Source organism: Candoia aspera, chromosome 7 (assembly GCF_035149785.1).
Source record: "Candoia aspera isolate rCanAsp1 chromosome 7, rCanAsp1.hap2, whole genome shotgun sequence".
Classification (NCBI taxonomy): Eukaryota; Metazoa; Chordata; class Lepidosauria; order Squamata; family Boidae; genus Candoia; species Candoia aspera.
In genome coordinates this window covers 13,944,996-13,967,647 of record NC_086159.1, presented here as the reverse complement: position 1 = coordinate 13,967,647, position 22,652 = coordinate 13,944,996, and the positions used below count along the sequence as shown (strand labels likewise).

General features: G+C 41.0%; 1 protein-coding gene across 1 annotated transcript in view; it reads right to left on the bottom strand.

Moving 5' to 3' along the window:
- Window positions 1-22,652, bottom strand: part of RERG (RAS like estrogen regulated growth inhibitor) — a 118,594-nt gene that overhangs the window by 90,150 nt on the left and 5,792 nt on the right. Inside the window, exon 2 of the mRNA XM_063308511.1 lies at window positions 14,352-14,532. Within this exon, the coding sequence (XP_063164581.1) occupies window positions 14,352-14,412 (61 nt within the window). The 5' untranslated portion in view covers window positions 14,413-14,532. The remainder of the gene's footprint in view (window positions 1-14,351; window positions 14,533-22,652) is intronic.

The following is a 22,652-nucleotide window of genomic DNA, read 5'->3' as shown; positions in this document are numbered from 1 at the left end:
CCAACCAAACCCAGTTCCACACAGCGAAACACTTAATCTAAACTCAATGCTTGTTCTCTAAGGTATTCTCTATGCATTACACAAATGTGGCCTCCATCTTATTTTTATCACTACAACAAACAACTGAGTTTGACTGTCTTTTGAAGGTCTTCGTATTTCAAAGTTCCTCACCTTACAAGATTAAATGCTACCATTTGCTTTTTCTTCTTCAAGCGTTTAAAGTTTAGACTGGATTCTCACATCAGGAAAAGCCATGGTTTACTTACCCACATTAACTGACTAAATCACAACTAGATGAGCTCAAACTTCATATTAAATCATAAACCATGGATTACACTTTGATGTCTGAAAGCTAAGAGGAACCGAGGAGTCTTATGATGAAGGTGAAAGAAGAAAGTGCAAAAGCTGGCTTGCAGCTAAACCTCAAAAAAACCAAGATTATGGCAACCAGCCTGATTGATAACTGGCAACTAGAGGGAGAAAATGTAGAAGCAGTGAATGACTGTATTTCTAGGTGCGAAGATTACTGCAGACGCTGACCGCAGTCAGGAAATCAGAAGACGGTTAATCCTTGGGAGAAGAGCAATGACAAATCTCGATAAAATAGTTAAGAGCAGAGACATCACACTGACAACAAAGGTCCACATAGTTAAAGCAATGGTGTTCCCCATAGTAACATATGGCTGCAAGAGCTGGACCATAAGGAAGGCTGAGAGAAGGAAGATCGATGCTTTGGAACTGTGGTGTTGGAGGAAAATTCTGAGAGTGCCTTGGACTGCAAGAAGATCAAACCAGTCCCTCCTCCAGGAAATAAAGCCAGACTGCTCACTTGAGGGAATCATATTAAAGGCAAAACTGAAATACTTTGGCCACATAATGAGAAGACAGGACACCCTGGAGAAGATGCTGATGCTAGGGAGAGTGGAAGGCAAAAGGAAGAGGGGCTGACCAAGGGCAAGGTGGATGGATGATATTCTAGAGGTGATGGATTCGTCCCTGGGGGAGCTGGGGGTGTTGATGGCTGTCAGGAAGCTCTGGCGTGGGCTGGTCCATGAAGTCACAAAGAGTTGGAAGCAACTGAACGAATAAACAACATGGATTACACACCACAATTACAAGGTTCTTATAACACACAACCCACATTATATGATTTTATGCAATGTGTGAACCAAGTCTTAGCTTCAAGCTAAGAATATAGCATGTAAGGAAAAGGTAAAAGATGCCAATAAAGAACAGATGATTCTGTAATTATCTAATCACCAATAACCTTTCTATCCTTGGTGACAGGCTTTTTGGAGACATGAACAAATGTTCTAAAAATCCAATGGCGGCAAATAGAAAAAGTGTGTGTATATAATTGGCTTTATTATGCTCAAAAGCTTGTTTTCCATTCAGTTAATGCTCTGTTCTCCTCAGCCAGATATTGAAAAATAAGTGGTTTATTTTTCCTTGTTTCAACTCTGGCCATGGATGACATCGAGAGGCTGGCACCAAATATCATTAAAATCAAACAAATCACCCTCTTCTATCTATTCTGGCCTCTCACCCTCAGGAAATCTTTCTAGGTGGCAGCAGCTATGGACAACTTTATCAGTCTCCACCAAAGATTGTGAGAAAAGACAAATCCAGATCCAAATGCTTCAGCTAAAAGCCCTGGAAATGTTGACTAAAGCTTCTATTTGACAAATGAAAGAAAAAAGAAATCCAAACAAACTGGGTCATCAGAGGTGTCAGAAAACCAGCACTATCAAAAGACTCTTTGTGGAATCTAAAGTACATAATCTGAAGAGTCAAATGGACAAATCTGAAGCAAACATGCCTTTTGTCTTGCATGGAAGGATGCATTTTTCACACTGCAGGATGGTGGCATGGAGAGAAAGTGTTGCAAGGAAAATAAAATCCCTGGAGGTGACTGGGGCAAGCAATGCTAAAGGTCTTAAAGATTGGTTCTAATGGGTCATAGCATCTTATTTTGGAACTGGAACACTTTCATAGATGGCATTGAAAGGCACATTCTGTGTAGCTAAAATAGCTTTGCAAAAACAGATCAGTTTCCCCATTTCCTACCAGAAGAAAACTACTCTAATACTTCCCAACTGTAGAACTTTTAAACAAGAGTGGGAAACTGGCACGACTCCTTGTGAAAACCCATTCTCTCTTCATAATGCATAGCTATCAGAAGTCCATTTACAGATATCAGAAAGCTTTTTTCTGGTTCATTGCAGACACAGCATTCCTGGTTCCTTCTAACTGTGGTCAAGAGACCAGGAACACTCATGTTGCTTGTATCACTCAAATTCTGCCCCCCAGAATCCATTTTCAGAGATTACTTCAACCTTGGTTTGATGTCATCCCTTTCCACCCCTATGCAATGACTCTCATGAGAAAAGAAAAATGTTTATGGTTGTCATATCTCCATGACATTATCTTCATCTCATTCCCAGCCCGTGAGCGAACAGATGTAAGACATCCATAGTTGGAGCACAAGTAGTGTTTTCCCTCTTATTCCAGTATCATTCAAGAACAGTCCTAATGTGTGTCAAATCTGTTTGGTTTTGTCACCTATTACCTCAGAGAAACGGAGACAATAAAGTCAGGATAGAGACTGGCAAAGGATAGAGACTCTAATGCCAGGATTGTTTTCTGATGATTCAAGCATGGATAGAAGGAACTTTTACTCAGCAGTGGTGAAAGGCCTGGTGAGAAAAAGGGTGGCAAATGCTCCCATGTTGAGTTCTGCTACTGGGATAAACTGGGTGTATAGGGGGAGACAGCAGATGAACTATTGCCTTTGTGCCTGGTTCATCAGCTTCCCAGACACATCCAACTGGAGACGGTTGGCAACAGAATAATATATTACACTAAATCTTCATAGACACATCTTGGACAGGCCTGTTGTTGGGAAACACTGCGTGAGAACTGACCTTGATGATATACAGTATTTGCAACCCAAATACCCATCCCAGACTTTGTAGCGGTCAGGGGACACTACCATAAGGACTGCCTTCTCCAGATAGGATTTAATCCATTTCAATGGACCTTCCTTCTCCAACCATTCTTAAAATCCCTGACTGTCCCCTAGCAGTGGCACCATTACATCAAATGGCAGGTTTAAATGATGAGGGCATTTAAAAAAATAAGATGCACTCAACACATATAATCTGTACCAAAGTGTGCACACATCTGTGTGTCTCTCTCTGTGTATATAACATACACATACACGCATATACCCATGCATGGTGAAACCTCAATGGAATTCTCCATCAACAGGCCAAATTTCCATAGCCATTTGTGGCATTTATGTAACAACCTCATCATACAAATGACATAAAATGGCGTCAATCCCAGGCATTCTGGGAATTGCAGTCCCAATACATCTGGAAACTACCAAGCTGTGGAAAGCCAGCCCATCTACATCTGACCCAGTAGGGCAATTCTTCTGTTCTATGTAATCTCTTTCCCTCTTCCGCTGAAGTAATGAAAATATTGGTAGGGGGAGACAGAAAGCGTTGTGTGAAATCTCTTTTCAATTTTAAAAAGCACAAAGTCTTTCCCTACTAATTCTGCCCCAACTGTCTTCCATTTCATATTGATTTTTTTTTTAATAATTCCAGCCTGAGAACAGACTATGACCTATGAGCCCTGAGGGATTTCATAGGCCTGCATTTTTCAACACATTTCTGCCTTTTTGGAACCCCAGTGATGAATGTTTCAAAAAATCCAGCTGCCTGTCAGACATGATTTCTCTACTAATTCTCATTTCATAAATACGCCTATCGGTTGCGTTCCTTTTAATGTTGGGCTTAAAGCTTCTTTTTAAGCCATTTCTCTTGAATACAGCATACAAGGTATTTATAATTCCCTTGCAATATTTTGTGCTCCAATGGAACAGGTTCAAGAGGGGAACATTCAACAGTTACCCTAGGGCAATGGGCTGTTTCAGAAAACACCAAAATGTTGGCTTGCTTAGGAATGACCTCTGGGCTTGTGCGCACAGCTTCAATTACACAGAGCCACCAATGCAGTTCAAAACAAGCGTGGGGTGCCCCTGTGCAGCCAAGAGTATTTAGCTATTTCATTTAAATCAGTTATTAATGACCCTTACTAATACATTAGAAAGCAACCTAATGCTCAGTTATCAATTCAAAGCTCTTTTTGCTGTATATAACTATTTAAATTTTTCACTGTAAATAGAACAAATGTAATATAGACAGTTCTGTAGAAATAAAATGTGACATTTTTTAAAGCAGAGATGGAAACCCTTAGTCCAGGGGCTGCGCAGAGCCCATCAACACTTCTTTTGCGGTCACCCCAACAGGAGCCCAACGTGTCACTGAAATTTGGAAACAAAACAACCAAATTTCAGAAGAACAATTTCAGGCCGTTTTTGGAGGTTTCAGAATAGGTTTCGCAGTGGTTTGGTGCATATCCATAGATTGCACATTATACCCCAGTGAATGGTGATAATAATAATAAAAAAAACCAGAAATGAGTTTTAGGGGGAAAAAATGTATAAGACGCTGAATGAACGTGATCCAGGGGGAAAAATGATTTTGCTAAGTGACATAAATGAATTGGTAGGAACAACAGAAGACAGTACAGAAAAAGTGATAGGACCATTTGGAAAATGAATAAGAATGTGGAGTAGTGAGCCTCTACTTACAGTCTGTTCATTTCAGTCACATGATATAAGCACAAGTGTGAGAGCTGCTGCTCACAAAGTCAAAAGCAAAAAGCTTAAAATCAGATAAATCAATTAGCAAACTGTGGGACAGGCGGAAACCATCCTTCTACCCAAAAGAGTGGTTTCAAGCCCATTATTCTAGCCAGGCAAGAGAAAAAGGCACAAGGATTTAAACCTTGATTTTATTATAAATAGGGCTTGCAACTAATACACAGTAATTACTGGCTTTCTTTTGTAATGGTTCCACTATACTGTCTACAGGACATTTACTTATCAGGGTCCTTGATTGCCTGTTTCCAGGCAATCCAATTCGTCAAGAGAAACAGTAAGTATTCATATACACATATGGAAAAGAATGAGTATAAAACTAAAAGCACTATTTTATTTATTTATTTATTTATTTATTTATTTGATTGTTTATGAGGAAAGACTAAGAGAGAGTGACAAAAAATGTTGAATGTGGGGCAGATTGTTTTTTTCTACATGGATCTTGAGAAAAAATTGACATGAAAGAAAAGGAAAGAAATGAAAGAAATGAGAGTGAATACATAATGACTGCAGGGGAAGGAAATATAACTCCTGTATGAAAAGTACTCTAATTGACTAATCTTTGAATAGAATGAATGGAAAGTGGATATAAGGAAAGATGATGGAGCTATGTTACTGGGGTATATGAAAAAGGACACTTGGTGAAGTGATGTTAAAATATGGGTACAGTTTGCTTATGGGATGGGTATGTGACTTGATTAATATATGTCTGCAATTTGCATGTGTCCTTGATAATTGGCAAATGCTGTTATCACCCCCTTGTACAAAGAGAGGGGTGCAAAAAGTACAGGGGAATTAGGTGGTTAACTGGGAAGCTGTTTGGCAGAATTTGGTATTAAAGGGTACAAAAGAAAATGAAAGTGAACAAAAGCTGGGAAGTCCAGTGCAGTTTTATGCTGAATAGGGTTATACAGACCAGATATCTGCTCTTCAGCAAATCATGAAGAAAGAGCTGAAAGAGAAAGTTTATTGTGTGTTTGTTGACTTAGAGAAAGCTTATGATAAAGTGAATAGGCTTGACTTATGGAATGCTTTGCACTAATATGGTCGGAAGGTTTGCTGAATGTGATAAGAGCAACATGGGAAGTAAAGTATGTTTGAGAATAAATAGAATAGCTTAGCAAATAGTTCAGCACTGAGCAAAGAGTAAGATAAAGATTGTGATACCCTGTGTTGTTTTAATGGATTTATGGGCAAGTTTTTTGTTGACCTTAGAGAAGGCTTAGTTGGGGGAGTGATAGCACAAGCACTTTTGCACACAGATAACGCTATGTTCTTGGTTGAGCACCCAGTGATTTGCAATGAGTGTTAGATAGTTATATGAGGCAATGAGGAGGATAGCCCTGAAAACTAATGTATCGAAGACCAAAGGCTATAATTGCTCTTTTGACAAAAAAAATTACAGTGAACAATTGCAAGTTATACATAAACAGTGAAAAACTAGAGCAAGTAGATGAATTTGTATACTTTGGTAGAATGTTTATTAAGAATGGGAAAATGGATGGAGAATTTTTCAGACATGCAAATGTTGTTAGAAAGATAGTATGTATGTACTATGTTGTGAGGAATTTATGTTTTTTGAAAGAAGCAAAAAAGGACTGGGTCAGAGTTCTTCTGCCTTTCTTTGTTATATGGAAGTGAGAGTTACAGTCAGGAGAGACATAAAAAGTAAATTGGATGCAATCACAATGGGGTAGTTAAGAATGAAGGGGTGCTGAGTCAATGCGGACTGAATACATGGCTGAGTGACTGGTATGAAAGTGTCTTGAGGTGATTTGGTCATGTAGAGAATGAATTAGGAACATATTTCAAAACAAATAGATGAAGAGAGAGTAAATTGAGAAGAGGAGGAAGACTTCAGTTAGATAGAGAGCTGATGAGATCCTCAAAAAAGGTTGGTTGTAAGTTCAAACAAAAAGCATTGTATGAAGTTGTAAATTAACATGGTTAAAGCAAGGATGGATAGCAAACAGAGATAGGTATGGAAAGGTAGAGTGAATGGTGTTGGTACAGATTACTTTTAGGTGTATTTCCTTTTTTTCTTATTGCCTGACTTTAATTCATTTGACCATACTATTTCTTACTCTTTTCAATGCTCTGCATGATGTTGCTTATCCTGAAAGAGAATAGCAATGATGGGTATGTATGCATATATAGCTAAAATAGCTATTCCAATGGACTTAAGCATCCCTTTTTCTGGCCCATTAAAAAATTACAAAACTTTTGGAAGGGCTTTGGGGAAAACCTTGGTGATCAAGCATCCCTGTATACTGAAAAGAATGTTGTTCCTTTCTGGGACTTTTAGCACCCTCTAAAGATGGCCAGAAATGCCCAACCAAATGCCCAGGAATTATACTACAGTATACCACCTTTTTCTACATCTTTCAGATATGTTGGGACTGAAACTTTTGAAGACCAAGGCAGCTTGGACTTCCCAGTGCATCTGAAGGACCTCAGGTCAAGGAAGACTTCAATTTGTCATGCCATCACACCATTTGGCATACAAGACAAAACACTAATTAATAGCCTGCTTTGTACACATAAAAGGAAAACGTATTAAAGAAAAGATGCATCCTCTTCTATCACAGACTGAACCTGGCCCATCCCTGAAAACACGTAACATTTATTTCCTCTATCTCCAAATTAAATCAGAAGTCACCAGTAGCATTCTGCAAAATCTGCAAAAATAATGTAAGGTAGAGAAAACATCTTTCTTTTTTCTTCCTGCAAGTCTTTAGTTTGATGAAACAGAACATTCTTTCAGAGTTGAAAATAAAGTTTATGGAAATCTAATGGATAGAATGTGGTTTTCTTACATCTGTTATATTATGAGACAGCCAGTGAGTGCATTAAACATCCTGCTTTTCATTGTACCATTACCACTCCAAAATTCTGCGTCTTCCCTGGCTTCTCATACTTCTGGTAAATCACAAGAGAAGACAACACAGGGAAACTCCTTCCATGGGGCTTCTTCAACTGAAGTGGTGCAGTGGTAGTATCATTGTAAAGATTTCTAGACCAATAGCTGGAGAAGTTCTTTTTATCCTAAAAAAACTTAGAGAAATGTCCACTCTATTTCTCTGTCCACAGATTTGATGGAGAACTTCAAAAGATTGTTTGTGCTCATATCTACAAAACATATAGGTAGTCCTTGTTTAGTGACCACAATTGGGACCGGCAACTTGGTGGTTAAGTGAAGTGGTTGCTAAGTGAAACCACAACTGTGCTTATGATCTTACTTCAGCTTTCCTTTGCTTTACAGACCTGCAAAGGTTGTAAACGCAAGTATTGGTCATAAAGTTAGTTTTTCATCACCGTTGTAACTGCAAACAGTCACTAAACAAGGCAGTTGCTAAACAAGGACTATCTGTATGGGCAATGTTCATGCAAAACTATAGAGAAATACAGTCCCTAACAGATGGATGCCAAACCTCTCAATTTCTCCTTGATATACTGGTTTTCTTTCAACATGTTTTTTCCTTTTTGTGTGTGTGTGGGGGGGAAGAACTGAATATATGGTAAGATATTTTTTCATGTGAGCCCCCCCCTGAAATTTTAAGTGAAGCATAAAGTTCAAAGAAAAAAGTAAATGGCCTATCAAATACTACTGAGCTATGCATCCTAACTTGTGACACTCAGATGGTTTCAGGGAAGGAAGATTGAGGATGGAGAAGAGTGAAAACCATCCTGAAATTTGGAATGGGGACAAAGATGAAGATTAGGGAAACCTTAATATTAGAGGAGGAAATAGGGTTTTTCTTTTGTTCTTTTTGTTCTTTTCAAAAAGCAACAACAACAAACATAACATGCCCTAGCCTATGCATCCTCCTCTAGTCCTATGCTGCCCCAAGGCATCTGCTTGGCAACTGTTTGAGCAGAACGCTGGATAAATTAGCTCTCAGTATGATACATCAGGGTGCTTGACTAAGGCCTGGATGGAAATGTATTAAAAACACTGGCAGTGCCACCAATGTTCTTCACCAACTCTAGTATCATGTTGAGGCTCAACTTTTTGCTCATCTTTGGTACTAACAATTTAATTGTAGAACTCATTAATCTATACACATACCAAACTGATGGGAAAATGAAGCAACGGGTCCTCACAAATGCTGTTCTGTTGAAGAGCAAATCTATAAATTATCAGCATTGCTCCGGGGTTGCATTTTACAAAAGTCAACTCATTTAAGGTTTACCCCATTAATTTCTCACCCTTCCAAACACTGACTCTCAAGCAGTGTAAACCAACTTGCTGCTATGATACCTATACCTAAAATGGTTTGCATAGTGAAACAAACTAATGTCTGTACAAATTAGACTCCAAAGCATCATTAACCACACTCTAGGATGAGGTAGGATACTTTTTTGAGAGGATCAACTTTGTCCTGGAGAGTGGTTAATGATGCTTTGGAGTGTCTTATGTCCTTTTGTTCCAGAAATCCTGGCAAATACCCACAGAAAACCAGTGCTCTAGGGAATCTGGGGGTCAAAGGATAGTTGCCCCAGTTCTGTCTAGGATTTTATGAATTTGGGTTATTGTGCAGAAATAAAGTATAATTTCAATCAACAAGAATGAACTTGGAGGTTAAGAAATCCAAACTTATAAAAAGAAGGTGGGGAAGGAAGGAAGGAAGGAAGGAAGGAAGGAAGGAAGGAAGGAAGGAAGGAAGGAAGGAAGGAAGGAAGGACTGATGAATCATCTCCTTGAGGCAATGCCATTTGCAGCCCCATCCAGAGATCACACAAAATGAATACCAAATGCTCACATAAGATTACAAGGAATACTAGAAAATAGAAAGCTACAGAAAAGTTTGGGAAGTTATTTCCAGCAGTTGTCCCCTAAATAAGAGTATGGTGAACAGATGCTGCATTAAAGCTATTTGTTCTGCCATGGAATGCTCTGCTATGAGGAAGTTATCTGAACTTCTCTGAGCTTATTTTTATCAATTGATTTGAAACAGACAAAGGCATTTAAAATAATCATGGGAAATTTCTTGCTTGTTTTCCTATTTGTGATAGTATGCATTTTTGTAGTCTTTATCTGTATTTTTGTATTTGATTCAATTTGTTATAATCGGATTGTACCTATAACACAGTACAATGTATAATGCCCTGAGGTTACTATCTGATCACCATCCAGTTGGATTACTACAACACACTCTACATGAGACTGTTTTTGGAGACCAACCAGAAGATGCAGCTGGTACAAAATGCAGCAGCTAGATTGCTAGTAGAACAACCCCACCACTATAGAATAGCAGCACTTTTAAAGTTGCTGTACTAATTGCCAGTAAGCAGATTCTTATCTTTAAACCCTCTCTGATGTAGCACCAAGATGCAATGCCTTGCCAGAATTGAATCTGCCCGTCTCTCACCTTGGAAGGCCAATGGAGACACATCCCCATGAGAAATACATGGGGAGAAGTCCATGGAGGTGGACCAGACAGCAGGCCTTTTCTGTGGTAGACCCCCACTATTTCAAGCACCCTCTCCCCCTAGAGGAGCAAGTGCCCTATATCCTATCATCGTCTGCAAATAAGAAAAAAATTGTGTGAATCAACCAGCCTTTGGACTCACTTAATCTGAATGAGGGCATATATCACAGATGCTTTGACTAGCGGATTTGGTTAGGCATGGCTAGACTTCAAGTACAACCTGGACAACCTGAAAATGTGGAAATTCAACCCCAGAAACAAGAATCTTTCACTGTTTATGGAAATAGGTTGACTTGTAGATTTAATCCTTCACCAAGCATTATATTTATTGAGGTAACCCTATCTGTATACCACCGCAATCATAAGACATCTACAACCTTACTGTAGAGCCAAGTCCCATTGGAATGAATCCATCTTCAGAGCCTTCCTATACAAGAGGAGAACTGGGCCAGCCACACTTCAAAGGTGGTGGTTCCAAAGCCTGTGGGTTATTATCAAGAAGACCTGAAGGCTCATCAAAACCTCTTGCACCTCAAGTGATGTAAGAGTTGCCCTTTTCAACCACATAAGCTTTTCTATTTCTATTGACTCACTTTGTAGAACTATGGTAGGTTCACAGGCTGAACATTTGGTGTCCTCTAGGCCTGTTCGGTCTATTCTCTGAAATATCTGTTGCCTAATTGAATCACTTTGGTTTCAGGGCCTGAGAGTTGTCTTTAAGTGCCTAAATCACTTCTCTGTTTTGATCTTAGTCCCATCTGTGTATCATTTCTTTTCCTGTCCTATTTCAAACATGCCTATTTCTATCCCTTGTTTTGTTGATGGTGCCATTTTGAGTTCTCCTTTATTACATTTGATCTGTAACTCGATCTCAGAAGTGTGCAGACAACTGGCTTGATCTCATGCAACAGTTATCCAATTATCCTGACACATGCATTTTTTATAGCTGCTTTGCTGTCAACTGATATTTTAAGATGCCCCCACTTATGGGATAGAGGATGATGTCATTGTATATTTTAAGAAGGTATAAAACTCAGATTTAGAACTTGGATGGGATTTGTTTCTTCTCTAGGGTGTTGTGGAGACGTTCTCAGGAATGTCAGGAATATCAGAAATCAGGAATATTAGGAGACGTTCCTGATGCATATTGTGTCTATGTGTGTATGTATGAAAAGGGGAAGTATGGGAGGACTTCTGTGGAAGAAATGGGGGGCTGAAGGTGGCTTTGCAAAAAGTGGAGCCAACAACCACAGCAGAACTGAGAGCTGGAGAGTAGACCTGCTCTTCACAATTCATAATGGACTTGAGATTGCCCACATGTGCTCCAGACAGTTGCTCCTCATGAGGAGATTGCAAGACAGGGGTCTCTGGTGGTTTTAGAGCTCTGGGAGATGAGGGAATAACCATCAGAGAGGAAAGAAAAGGTTGCAATCTTCCAAAATGACTGGCAAGTAGAGCCCATCTCCTACCAAGTAGAGTATCACTGCACCTATTCCCCATCAGCTTTCAATAGTGCAGATTTTTCTTTTCTTTTCCCCCTTTGACTGCTGATCTTATACGCTTTCAAAACTGTCTAGCTTAAGGCATCTCTAGTAGTCTAGATATCCTGCTGAGCTCCAAAGTGGTTCTGAGCCTTTGGGACCAGCTGTTTCACTTTAGGAAAGACGCACTTTCAAGAACACCCAGACTTGCTTTTGCTACATTCCAATTTGGCTCAGAATCTGGATGTTGTCCAAAATGGATGCACACCCACAATTTAATCCTAACATTTACCTGCTGGGTGGGAAAAAGAAGCCAAAGAAGAGCAAATCTCATAACAAAACTCTTGACATGAACTTCTGGAAACTATATATTTCTGCCTTTGTTCTGTGCTTTATCACAGACTCCTTCAGGGTCTTGGCAAACTTTTCAGTTTATATTGCTTGGCATGGACTCCCAACTGTCTGGCCAGGATGGCAGCATAATGTATTCAGCACAAACCACAACTCCAGAAGTAATTGTGAGGGATATGCTTTCTTTCTCACAGTTTTGCAAAAGGTATAGTCTTCCTTTTGTTGTCAGGGAACCCTATAGATCAGACCATCCATGATTTATCTCCTTGGATCCAGGCTGCTCCAAGGAGATACCTGTTAGCCCTGTGGGGTAGTCCAGGCAAGAAGCACACCAAGGAGTACTGGCTATCTATCTTTATTGTAAGGTTACATTAACAGATTCTTGCAAGTCTGAAAGTACATCTCTTCTCCCGTCACCTTTACAGTCCAAGAAACCAGGTAGGGTTCCTTCTGGGATGTTTGCCACACACCACTCCTTCTGCTGGCTCAGCTACCTCTTCTCTGACCACTGCCTAGTCTGCAGCTCTCCCTCCTGTCTCCCAAGGTCATTCCCACATACCATTACATCACCTAGTGGTGACTGAGTAATTCAGAGATATATTGCTCTCAGAGCAAGCACCTGGCCTCTTTAAGAAAAATAAACTATAATGAGAGAAAGAAGATGAAACAGAAAGATGCAGTATAGCAGTGAACCACATGAGTTGGAAAATCACTTCAGCTAATATGGCAGAGTGGTTACAAGGAGGGATTAGGACCAGGGAGATCCAGGTTAAAGTCCAGGGTCATCCATGTAAGCTCACTGGGTAACTTTGCCCACCCACATAGGAGTTCTTAAACTGGGAGTCATTTGGGCATATCCTGGGGGTAACGGCGCAATGCCTTTTTCAGAGGCAGTTCCTGGTGCTGTAGGATGTCTCTCTCTGTTTTCTATTTCACAGCCACTCTTTTGCCTTCCAACTCTCCCTCAATATTCCTTGGTTTGAACAATTTCTATTACCACAGGGCCTAAATTAGCAAAATTATCTGTGATTTTACATGGAAGCAAGCCCAGTAGATGAGTGCCTTTTTCTGCACACCAGACCAGATCCTCCCCAAAAGTGACAATGCTCTGAATTCAGTAAATTGCTACAAAACCAGGTCTTTCCAGAAATTCACACTGACCTCATCTAGGGAAGCATTTTATTTATCCCTGGTGCCACCAATATGCTACAGTAAAACAGAACTACTTAGCAGAGCAAACTGGATTCAGTTCACCTTTTAGGAGGGAGTAGGGTTGGTGCCGGTAGTGACCTGCATTTTTATGTTACAGAAGGAATGCATCAGGATGAGGATACCCCACCTTTGTTGTAATAGGAATTAAAACAGATTCCACCCAGAATGTTTCTTTCTGTGCATGGTACAGGAGGTGCATATGTTCACCCACAGATGGCTTGAATAACCTTCTCTCCCAAGACTGATGCACTTATTGTTCCACTAACATATACCTTGATTTACAAGAGCCTGTACAGGAAATAAAGAGTTGGGTTATACAGCACAATTATGTGTTATACCATCTTTGCTAGAATTTAGGAATTCAAACTGCAAGTTCAAGATTGCATGTCTAGATGACACTGCAGTGGTTTTTCTAAAACTCTACATGTAGCAGAAACTAATGCGATTCCCCCTTACAGTGTCTTTTTTTTTTTTTTTTAGTGCCTTCAAGTCAGGGTTGACTCCTGGCAACTACCTGGAGTAGTCCCTGCAGTTTTCTTGGCAAGATTTCAGAAGTGGTTTGCCCTGGCCTTCTTCATTCTAGGGCTGAGAGAGAGGGACTGGCCTAAGGTCACCCAGCTGGCTTTGTGCCTAAGGTGGAACTGGAACTCACGGTCTCCCAGTTTCTAGTCTGGTGGCTTAACACCTACACCAAACTGGCCCTCCTTCATTTTCATCTAAGGAGTTATCTCCAACCTATTGACTGAAATGCTACCATCTTCCAAAAGCTATTCACCAATGCCTAGCTCACATTAGCAGGTAATTCAGTGGCAAATAGAAATTCAGTAGCCTCAAAGATTATGGACAGTCTAAGTCCCAACACATCTTTTAGAAACTGACTGAATAAGCTCCAGTAGTTTGCAGATGATATATCCCACTCCCCAATTCTTGCATATTGTGGGTTCACCTACCAAACATTGACTCTCCATAAGGATATATTGATGGAACATATGCCTTAATAGTTTTTGAAGTCCCATTTCTTCCTCTGTTTAGCTACTTGTCTATGCAGGAGTGCATTTTTTCTTTGCCTACAAATGACTTCTTTAAAAATGTGAAACACCCAAAGAGGAATAAAGAACAATCAAGGAGAAAAGGGAAACTTACCTGACTTTCCTACTCCAGCTCGGCCAAAGATGGCCAGTTTTACTTCTGCACTCTTAGCCATGGCAAGGGGGACACACCGCACACTGGTGGCAATGTCACTGTTGGATCTGATCTGATACAAAGGATGACTTTCCCAGCCCAGCCTTCAGCCTTGTTGTGTCATTGTGTTTTCCAAGCAGGGCTGTGAGAAAAGACCCACCAAAGAGAATTAAAGAACTCATAAGGGGAAGGAGGCAGATACTGTTAACCATGGGCAATTTTTGAGCAAGCTAAATTCCTGGCACACCAGGAAGTTCTTTGGATCAGTTACTGTACTATCATCTGCCTTGAGGTCACACTGGCTGGGTTTCCATAACACCAAAGATCCAGATAAAATGGGGCGGGCAATTTTGCATTCAGCATATTGCCTTAACATGTTCTATGAACCACGCCATCACATTAAGGCACAGTATTAATCTATTTGGGTATAGCATGATATGTGACATAGAACCATTGCATTTAATTCTTATCTCTCTTCATTGAAAAAGACTCTCAAAACACCTAGGACTGGTAGAAAACCTGCGACCCAGCAGTTATTGATAAATTTCAACTCCTAGCAGTCTGAGCCAAAACAGTCACCAATGTTTGGTTCTGTTTGCAGTTGTAGTTTGGAAAATCAGAAGAGTCACAGATTCCTCACCATTGCCTTATAGAATAATAAAAAAGTGAACTAGTGCTTGCTCTTAAGTTCAAAGTTTAGAACATATGTGACCTAGAAGGAAAAGGAGATGGGACGGAAAACTTAAAATCAGGCAACAGTCCTTAAAATTTCATGGAGGTTATATGGCCAGCCAGTGGAAATGGGCTACTTAAAGGGGGTCAGGTGAGCAGAATGACCACTTTCTTGTCTTCACAGCATAGATCTAAGAAATCAGATGTTAATAATGACAGCAAGCAAAAATAGTTGAACATCAACCTTGAGAAATGAGTCAACTTCCTACGAATCTAAGCCCACTTCCATTTTCAGTCTCTTTTAACAAGAACATAGTTAAGGGATGTTTTAGCCTCAGCTGCCCTGTACAAGGTAAAGAATTTTAGCACTGTGATGGACAGAGGAATTATCTTGCATTTTTTCTTACCAGGTCTCATTAAATTTGATGAAAAATAATTTGTTTCAGAATTTATTTCAAAGGAGAAGAGATTTGTGGAGAAATTCTCATGGGATGTCAGCCCCAGTAGGTAGACCAGACCAGTAAATCAACTACAAAGGAAGGCTAAAACTACTTTTTATTGAGATTGGCTATAATAACAGAATCCTGCAGGTCTGACTGTGCTGAACCTCTTCCTCCTTTTAATAGTTCAATGAATCACAGAGGCGTCTGCCTAAGCCCCTTCCAAATACAGGTAGTCCTCCCTTAACAACCTCTTATTCAGTGACGTTCAAAGTTACAACAGTGCTGAAAAAGTGGTACTTACAACCGGTCCTCGAAGTTCCAGCTGTCACAGTGCCCCCACAGTCACGTGATCACGACCTTCCCTGCTGGCTTCCCACAAGCAAAGTCAATGGGGAAGCCGGCAGGAAGTCACAAGTCATGGTCACGTGAGATCCTTGCTTAACAACCATGTGTGATTCACTCAACGATGGCAGCCAGGACTGCCATCACTAAGTGGCATGGTCACATGACATTGGCTTTAAGGCCACACTACTTAGCAATGGAGTTTCCGGCCCCAATATCGTTAAGCAAGGACTACCTATACTATCTCTTGGGGATTCAAAAAATGCTTCAGCCCTTTTTGCTTAGTCAACAGTTCCTGCCTATCTCCATTAAGGTTATCTTCCTTACTTCTCTACATGGAAGAAATGCAGTGGATTTCTACTTGCTTAGTGACAGGGTGTATGTAAATACAGCCCATATTGCACTGTACCAATTGCTTCTCCAACACTGTAATTTTCCTAATTTCTTGCACCAATTAAATCCTAAGGGAGCTCCTCCATTGGTCTGACAGGGAGGTAAAATTTGAAATAGTAGGTAGACTGGGAGGCTCCCAGTCGCCCTCTATGGATCGGAGTGCTGGCCAGCGACAGCAAAGCACGAGCAGGCCCTGCACGTGATGGAAATGTGAATGCTCTGATGGTGCCTTGGACTAACGCGATTCGACCACGCCATGAACGACGACGTCCGATGACAACTGGGAGTCACGCCAATTGTGGCAAAACTGCGGGAAGGAAGGCTCAGATGGTATGGACATGTTGTACGCAGCAAAGAAGACTCGGTGGCAAGAACAGCCATGCTTCTGGACCCTGGTGGCCGGCGACACCGTGGTAGACCCAAGAAATGGTGGATGGACCACATTAAGGAGGACATGGAATGTGTGAATGTCACCCCTGAAGTTGCCTTGGATCGAGTCAAATGGAGACAGGTATGCTGACAAGCGGACCCTGCCATAGCACGGGAATAATGCTAGGAAGAAGAAGGTAGCCAGGGAGGCTTCAGAATGATGGCAAGATGACAATCAGAAAACACCAGCACCGAAAGAAAAATCCTGCCTCTCAAACAATAAAGTCAGCTCAGAACCACCATCAAAAGAATTTCAAAAGGAATTCTCAAGCCTCCTGAGAATAAGCTGAAAGAGAAGCCTTTTTTGGCAGAAGAAAACCTTTGAGAAACTGCAAGGCAAGTTTTGGCAAGCCATTTCTTACATACTTATTTGCATACTTACATACTTCAGCTACCCACTGTGGAACCAGATAGAAGGAATCATGTTTGTAACCACACCCTTCTTCATGAATCAGAGTAGATTCCGAGGTGTAGGGGTGGACAAATGTTGAGATGTGCATGATGACATCATGTTGCAACTTGCAGACTCTCATCAGAGGTCAAGATGCAGGAACGTAATCATGGCATTTGTATGATCACCTCGCCACACATGTGTCACACTTTGGCACCATCACAGTCTGCTGGAGATGCCCCTGGTAGGAACACTGAAGGGGAAAACGCTGACCGAGTCTCTGTTACGGTTTGGAGGAAAGGATGAAAGGTAATGATGCAGGCAGCAAACATCTACATGGCACAGGGCCTGGTTATATGTGGGACCACCTATCTCCCACAGTATCTGCCCAGCCAAATCGATCCTGTGGGGATGGCATGGTCTGGGTTCCTTCACTTAAATAATGCCATCTATTGGGACATTTTCTTTTGCTTCCACCTCTTTTGTTATCCTGCCATCTCTACTCTCCTTTTAGTTTCTTGTCATTTTTAATGTCTTGTTTTTCATTTTTTAAATAATTTGTAAATGCCCAGGGTTGCTGGGAGTTGAGTGGCATATAAATTTAATAAATCAGCAGCAGCAGCAGCAGCAGCAGCAGCTATTTGCACTGGAAAGGTACAAGTTAAAGTCGTGTGCCCACCACTCTATTTATGCAGAGATTTAGGAAAACCTATAGAGATGCCTTCAAAACATGCCTGCTGGTTTTGTTTTTTTGTTTTTTTGGACAAACTAAGTTTGGCCTGTTTCTAAGGAGGAATGCCTCATCTAGGTTTCCTACTTTCAAAGGACTTTATTTCATTACTTTTCGATAGCAAAGAAAGAGGGGCCTAAAGCTCTTACTTGCTCATCATAAAATATCAGTTTTCTACATTTGGAGAGATTTGCTTTTAGTGAACACAAACTGAATAAAGACGCCAACATTCAGCATAGAGTACTGCTATTTCTCTCTTTAAACTCCACTTTTCCCTTCCATTGTTCAGTGGGCCAAGAGAATTCAGTTATTATTCCCAGTAGCTGGCCTTGAGCAGTAACTTTATCTAAAAGTTTCTTAATGTATGAAAGATACATTAACGCCTCTGCAGAGAGCTGGTACCCACAGTTTATAGTAACTCCTTTTTATTAGTCAGCAGGAATTACTTTAAAAGCTCAACTAGTTGGGAAAATGAACCTATCTTGACATTTCTCCTAAACAAAGTTTTGTGCTAAAGGTATTCAGAAATTTTTTGGGTAATCAGCATCAGATGCAGAGGGCAGGATTGGAGAAAGCTGGAAATGTTTGACTGAAAATGTGTTCCCTTGGAGGACACAAAAGGCTTCCCCCTACACCCCCATCTAATTCTTCCCCATCTGTTGGATGGAGAAATTATGATCCAGAAATGTACAAGATTGAGGCACAGAGAAATGATCCACTCAACCTTCTGCATCCATGCTGAGGCCAAGATAACCATGCCTCTTAACCCCAGGGAAAACATGGTCTGATATAGATTATTTTTTAAAAAGTGATATGAAACTGCCACCTCTGCAAGCTTAAGGAACCCCTTTTTCCATCTTAACTACCTAACCACAGCTGTCCCAACCCTGAAAATGTTGTCCCTGTCCTCTCTGGTGTTGCTCAGGGACTTGGATGGCCATAGAAGGGATAGTGGAAATCACATGGAGTCCACTAGTTAATTAATGCTAATAATAATAATAATAATAATAAGGATGAGGAGGAGGAGGAGGAGGAGGAGGAGGAACTGAAACGGTGGACCACCTAGTTAGCTACTGCAAGAAGATCGCACAGACTGACTACAAACAATGGCATGACAAAGTAGCAAAAATGATGCATTGGAATATCTGCAAGAAATGCCACTTGCCTGCAAGCAAGAACTGGTAGGGCTACAAAATAGACAAAGTAATAGAAAATGAAGATGCTAAAGTGCTCTGGGACTTTAGAATTCAAACAGACAAGCATCTGCCACACAACACCCCCGGCTTAACAATTGTTGATGTGAAAGACAAAAAAGTCTGAATAGTGGACATTGCAATACCTGGAGACAGCAGAAAAGAAGAGAAAAAACTGGAGAAAATCACATACTATAAAGACCTGCAAATAGAAGTAGAATGACTGTGGCAAAAGAATGCAAAGATAGTACCAATACTGATAGGTGCCTTGGGTGCAATGCCAAAACATCTGGAGCACCACTTGACCACCACTGGCATTGAAAAAATCACATCAGTCAATGGCAAAAGGCAGATTTACTTGGAACAGCTTACATCCTGCGACGATACCTTTAACACCATCAAACAACAACTTCTGCCTATCCCAGGTCCTTGGGAAGGAGTCGACAGGTGGACAAAAATGCCAAATCCAGTCTAAACATCTGGCTGATGTGCAACCAACCAAAAAAATAAGTTAAACTTGTATGCCACCCAACTCCCAATGATCCTGGGTGGGTTGGTTGCAACAACCAAAGAAATTACAATCAAATTAATAAAAGATAAAAATAAAAGATGGCAAGCCCAATGAAGCGAGGGGTCTCACTCTCCCTTGCCAAAGGCCTGGGTGAAAAGCCAGGTCTTCAAGACCCTTTGAAACTCCAGTAGAGTGGGGGCCATCTGAACCTTGGGGAGAACCTCATTCCACAGGGCAGGCGCTGCTACAGAGAAGGTGTGCTTCTGGGGTCCCAACAGATGACATTGTTTAATTGAGGGAACCCAAAGTATGCCAACCCTGCAGGATCAAATCAGCCAGGCAGATGCTATGGGAGCCAGGTGGTCCCTCAAGTAACCAGGCCCTATGCCATGTAGGGATTTACAGATAACAACTGGCACCTTGAATTGCACCCAGAAGCAAAAAGGCAACCAGTGCAGCTTGTGTTACATGGGCATACCAAGGCATGCCCATCGCTGCTTGTGCTGCCACATTCTGGATCAGTTGAAGCTTCCAGGTGGTCTTCAGGGGCAGTAACATGTAGAGCACTTTGCAGTAGTCAATAATCCAAGACAGGAGTATCTGTGGGGGTGTCTGTGTTAAAAAGCCAAGATGGCAGCAACAACTATGCAACTGAAGCCCTCCAATACAGGTAAAAAGGGGACAGAACTTTGATCACATGTTGTGGCCACCATCTTGACCTTTTTTTACACAAACACCCATGGACACCCCTGGCCCAATATGTATGTATCTATGTATGTATGTATGTTAGCCTTTGACAGTTTTGAATAAAAATACAGTAGGGAAATGTGAGGAAGCTGCATTCCCACATTGCATGTGTTCTTTCTCTCACACACTTCCATTGTAATAGAGAGGGGGGCTTTGGGGGGCCAGAACATGATGTAAATGGCTGCCATGGGGGATGTCAGTGCCTGTCATTGACAGTCACACCCACTTACCACAATAAACTGGAAAAAAAAATTAAAGTGAGAGGGCTAGGAAGCTTGAGGGGTATCAAGAGAGTCGCCTGCAGGCAGCATATTGCCTACCCCAGTGTTTCTCTCACCAAATGGCTTTCAGTGGTAAAGGCTGATTATTCACAAAATGGTGGCGATGATGAACAAGACCAATCAGACAGTGCCCATTTACCAAAAATTAAAGAGCTGAGATCGAACTGCAGCACCAGCTACCAAGTGGCTGGGTGTCAAGCCAGTTTAATTGTTTTTTTCTATATTTAACAATATAAAGGGTAGACCAGTGTTTCTCAACCTTGGCAACTTTAAGCTGGCTGCACTTCAACTCCTAGCATGTCCCCAGCCAGCAAGTCCAGCCAGCTTAAAGTTACCAAGGTTGAGAAACCCTGGTCTACCCTTTATATTGTTAAATACAGAAAAAACAAGAACAATTAAACTGGGTTAACACCCAGCCACTTGGTAGCTGGTGCTGCAGTTCGATCTCAGCTCTTTAATTTTTGGTAAACGGGCACTGTCTGACTGGTCCTGTTCATCATCGCCACCATTTTGTGAATAATCAACCTTTACCATTGAAAGCTGTTTGATGAGAGCACCCCTATTTTTCTTCAAAATTCCAGAGATCTCACCAGTCCTAATTAACTACTCTAGATTTACTAACATTGGACTTAACTGCAACTCAGTAGAATCAAATGTGTCCTATTTATTCTTTTCTTATTCCAGAGAGGTAGGATCCTTTTTAGCTGCCCCACTGGTGGCCCTCCTACCCTTCCACATCACTGCCTCCCCAATTTTGGCAAAAGCAGGTCATTTAAAGTGGTTGCCACAATGACCTTCTTTCTCAAATTTTCCCAAAGAACGAAAAGAAAATTCTTCATAAGCAACTGCTCCCATGGAGGGCACAGAGTGGGCAGGCAAACACTCTCCTCTGTTGTGTTGCACTTATCATTACAGGAAAATGCTCCCAGATGCTGAAGCAATAACAAACCATTTCTAATATTTCTAAGCAGGTAGGAATATATATTTTCTCTGTTTTCGCCCTCTCTCCCACTCGCAATACAACAGTCTCTTTTGTTTCAGCACTTGAACCAGCAGGTAAAGGACTATTTTAAGGCTATTCATTGGTTGTCATCATTTGTGTACAAGTAGCTTTTCTGGCAATCCTTCCAGTAGAAGGTCATGCTGCAAGAAAAGAAAAGAACATGCTGGAACTCAACAACTAGCTGCCTTCCAGAAGGTCTCCTTGTAAGAGATAAGCTACATCTTACAAAGACTGGGAAGGATCCTCACCATCTCCTCAGGAGGGTGTTAAACAGAAACAAAAGGTCAGAACTGAAGGTCTTGGGCCAAGAAAGCAGAATACAAGAGGAGAAGAGGGACCCCAGAGCTGGAACTCAGGAGTTTCACAGGAAAACTACAAACACAAGGCCAGCAGGTGGATCTACTTGGAACCTCAGAAGTTTCTACCCCAATGCACAGATTATGAGAAATAAAGAGAGAGCACTAGAGATCTTAACTCAGGAAGATAAATATGATGTGATGAGTATCACTGAAAACTGGTGGAATGTTACTCATGATTATCCCACAACAGTACTGGAAGGCTACAACTTATTCAAAATGAACAGAGCCAGCAAAAAGGGTGGGGATGTTGCACAGAAATTCTGAGTATCAAAAACAATTTTTAATGTATTTTGGGGTATTTTTTTCTTCTGCCACAGGATCTACTTGTTCTTGTGTTTCTCTGTGGTGAAAGTTTAACACTGCAAACAAATACAGGAGTTTCCAAAAATGTAGAGTTTGGTAGAACTTAACTGTCTATTTATCTTACTTTGGAACACTGATTTTTGTTGCTGCTGCTGCTGCTGCTGTTCAAACAGATCTCTATTTCATTATGTTCACTTGGATCTCTACTTCATTTACTCCTTTTTTCCTCCAACTGAATCTTTGTTTTGGTCATCTGTTACAATGTTTAGTTTATGGCACAGAAGTTCAGAGATCTGAACATGGGAATCCTGCAGAAAGGATTTAGGTAAGAATAAAAGGAGAAAGAAACTGAAGTGATACTATTGGGGGAGTATATTTTTCAGATAGAAGAGTTACTTAGGATGTTCCCCTTCATAAAGCGCAACAGGTAGTCGTTGACTTACAATGACTCATTCAGCGACTGTT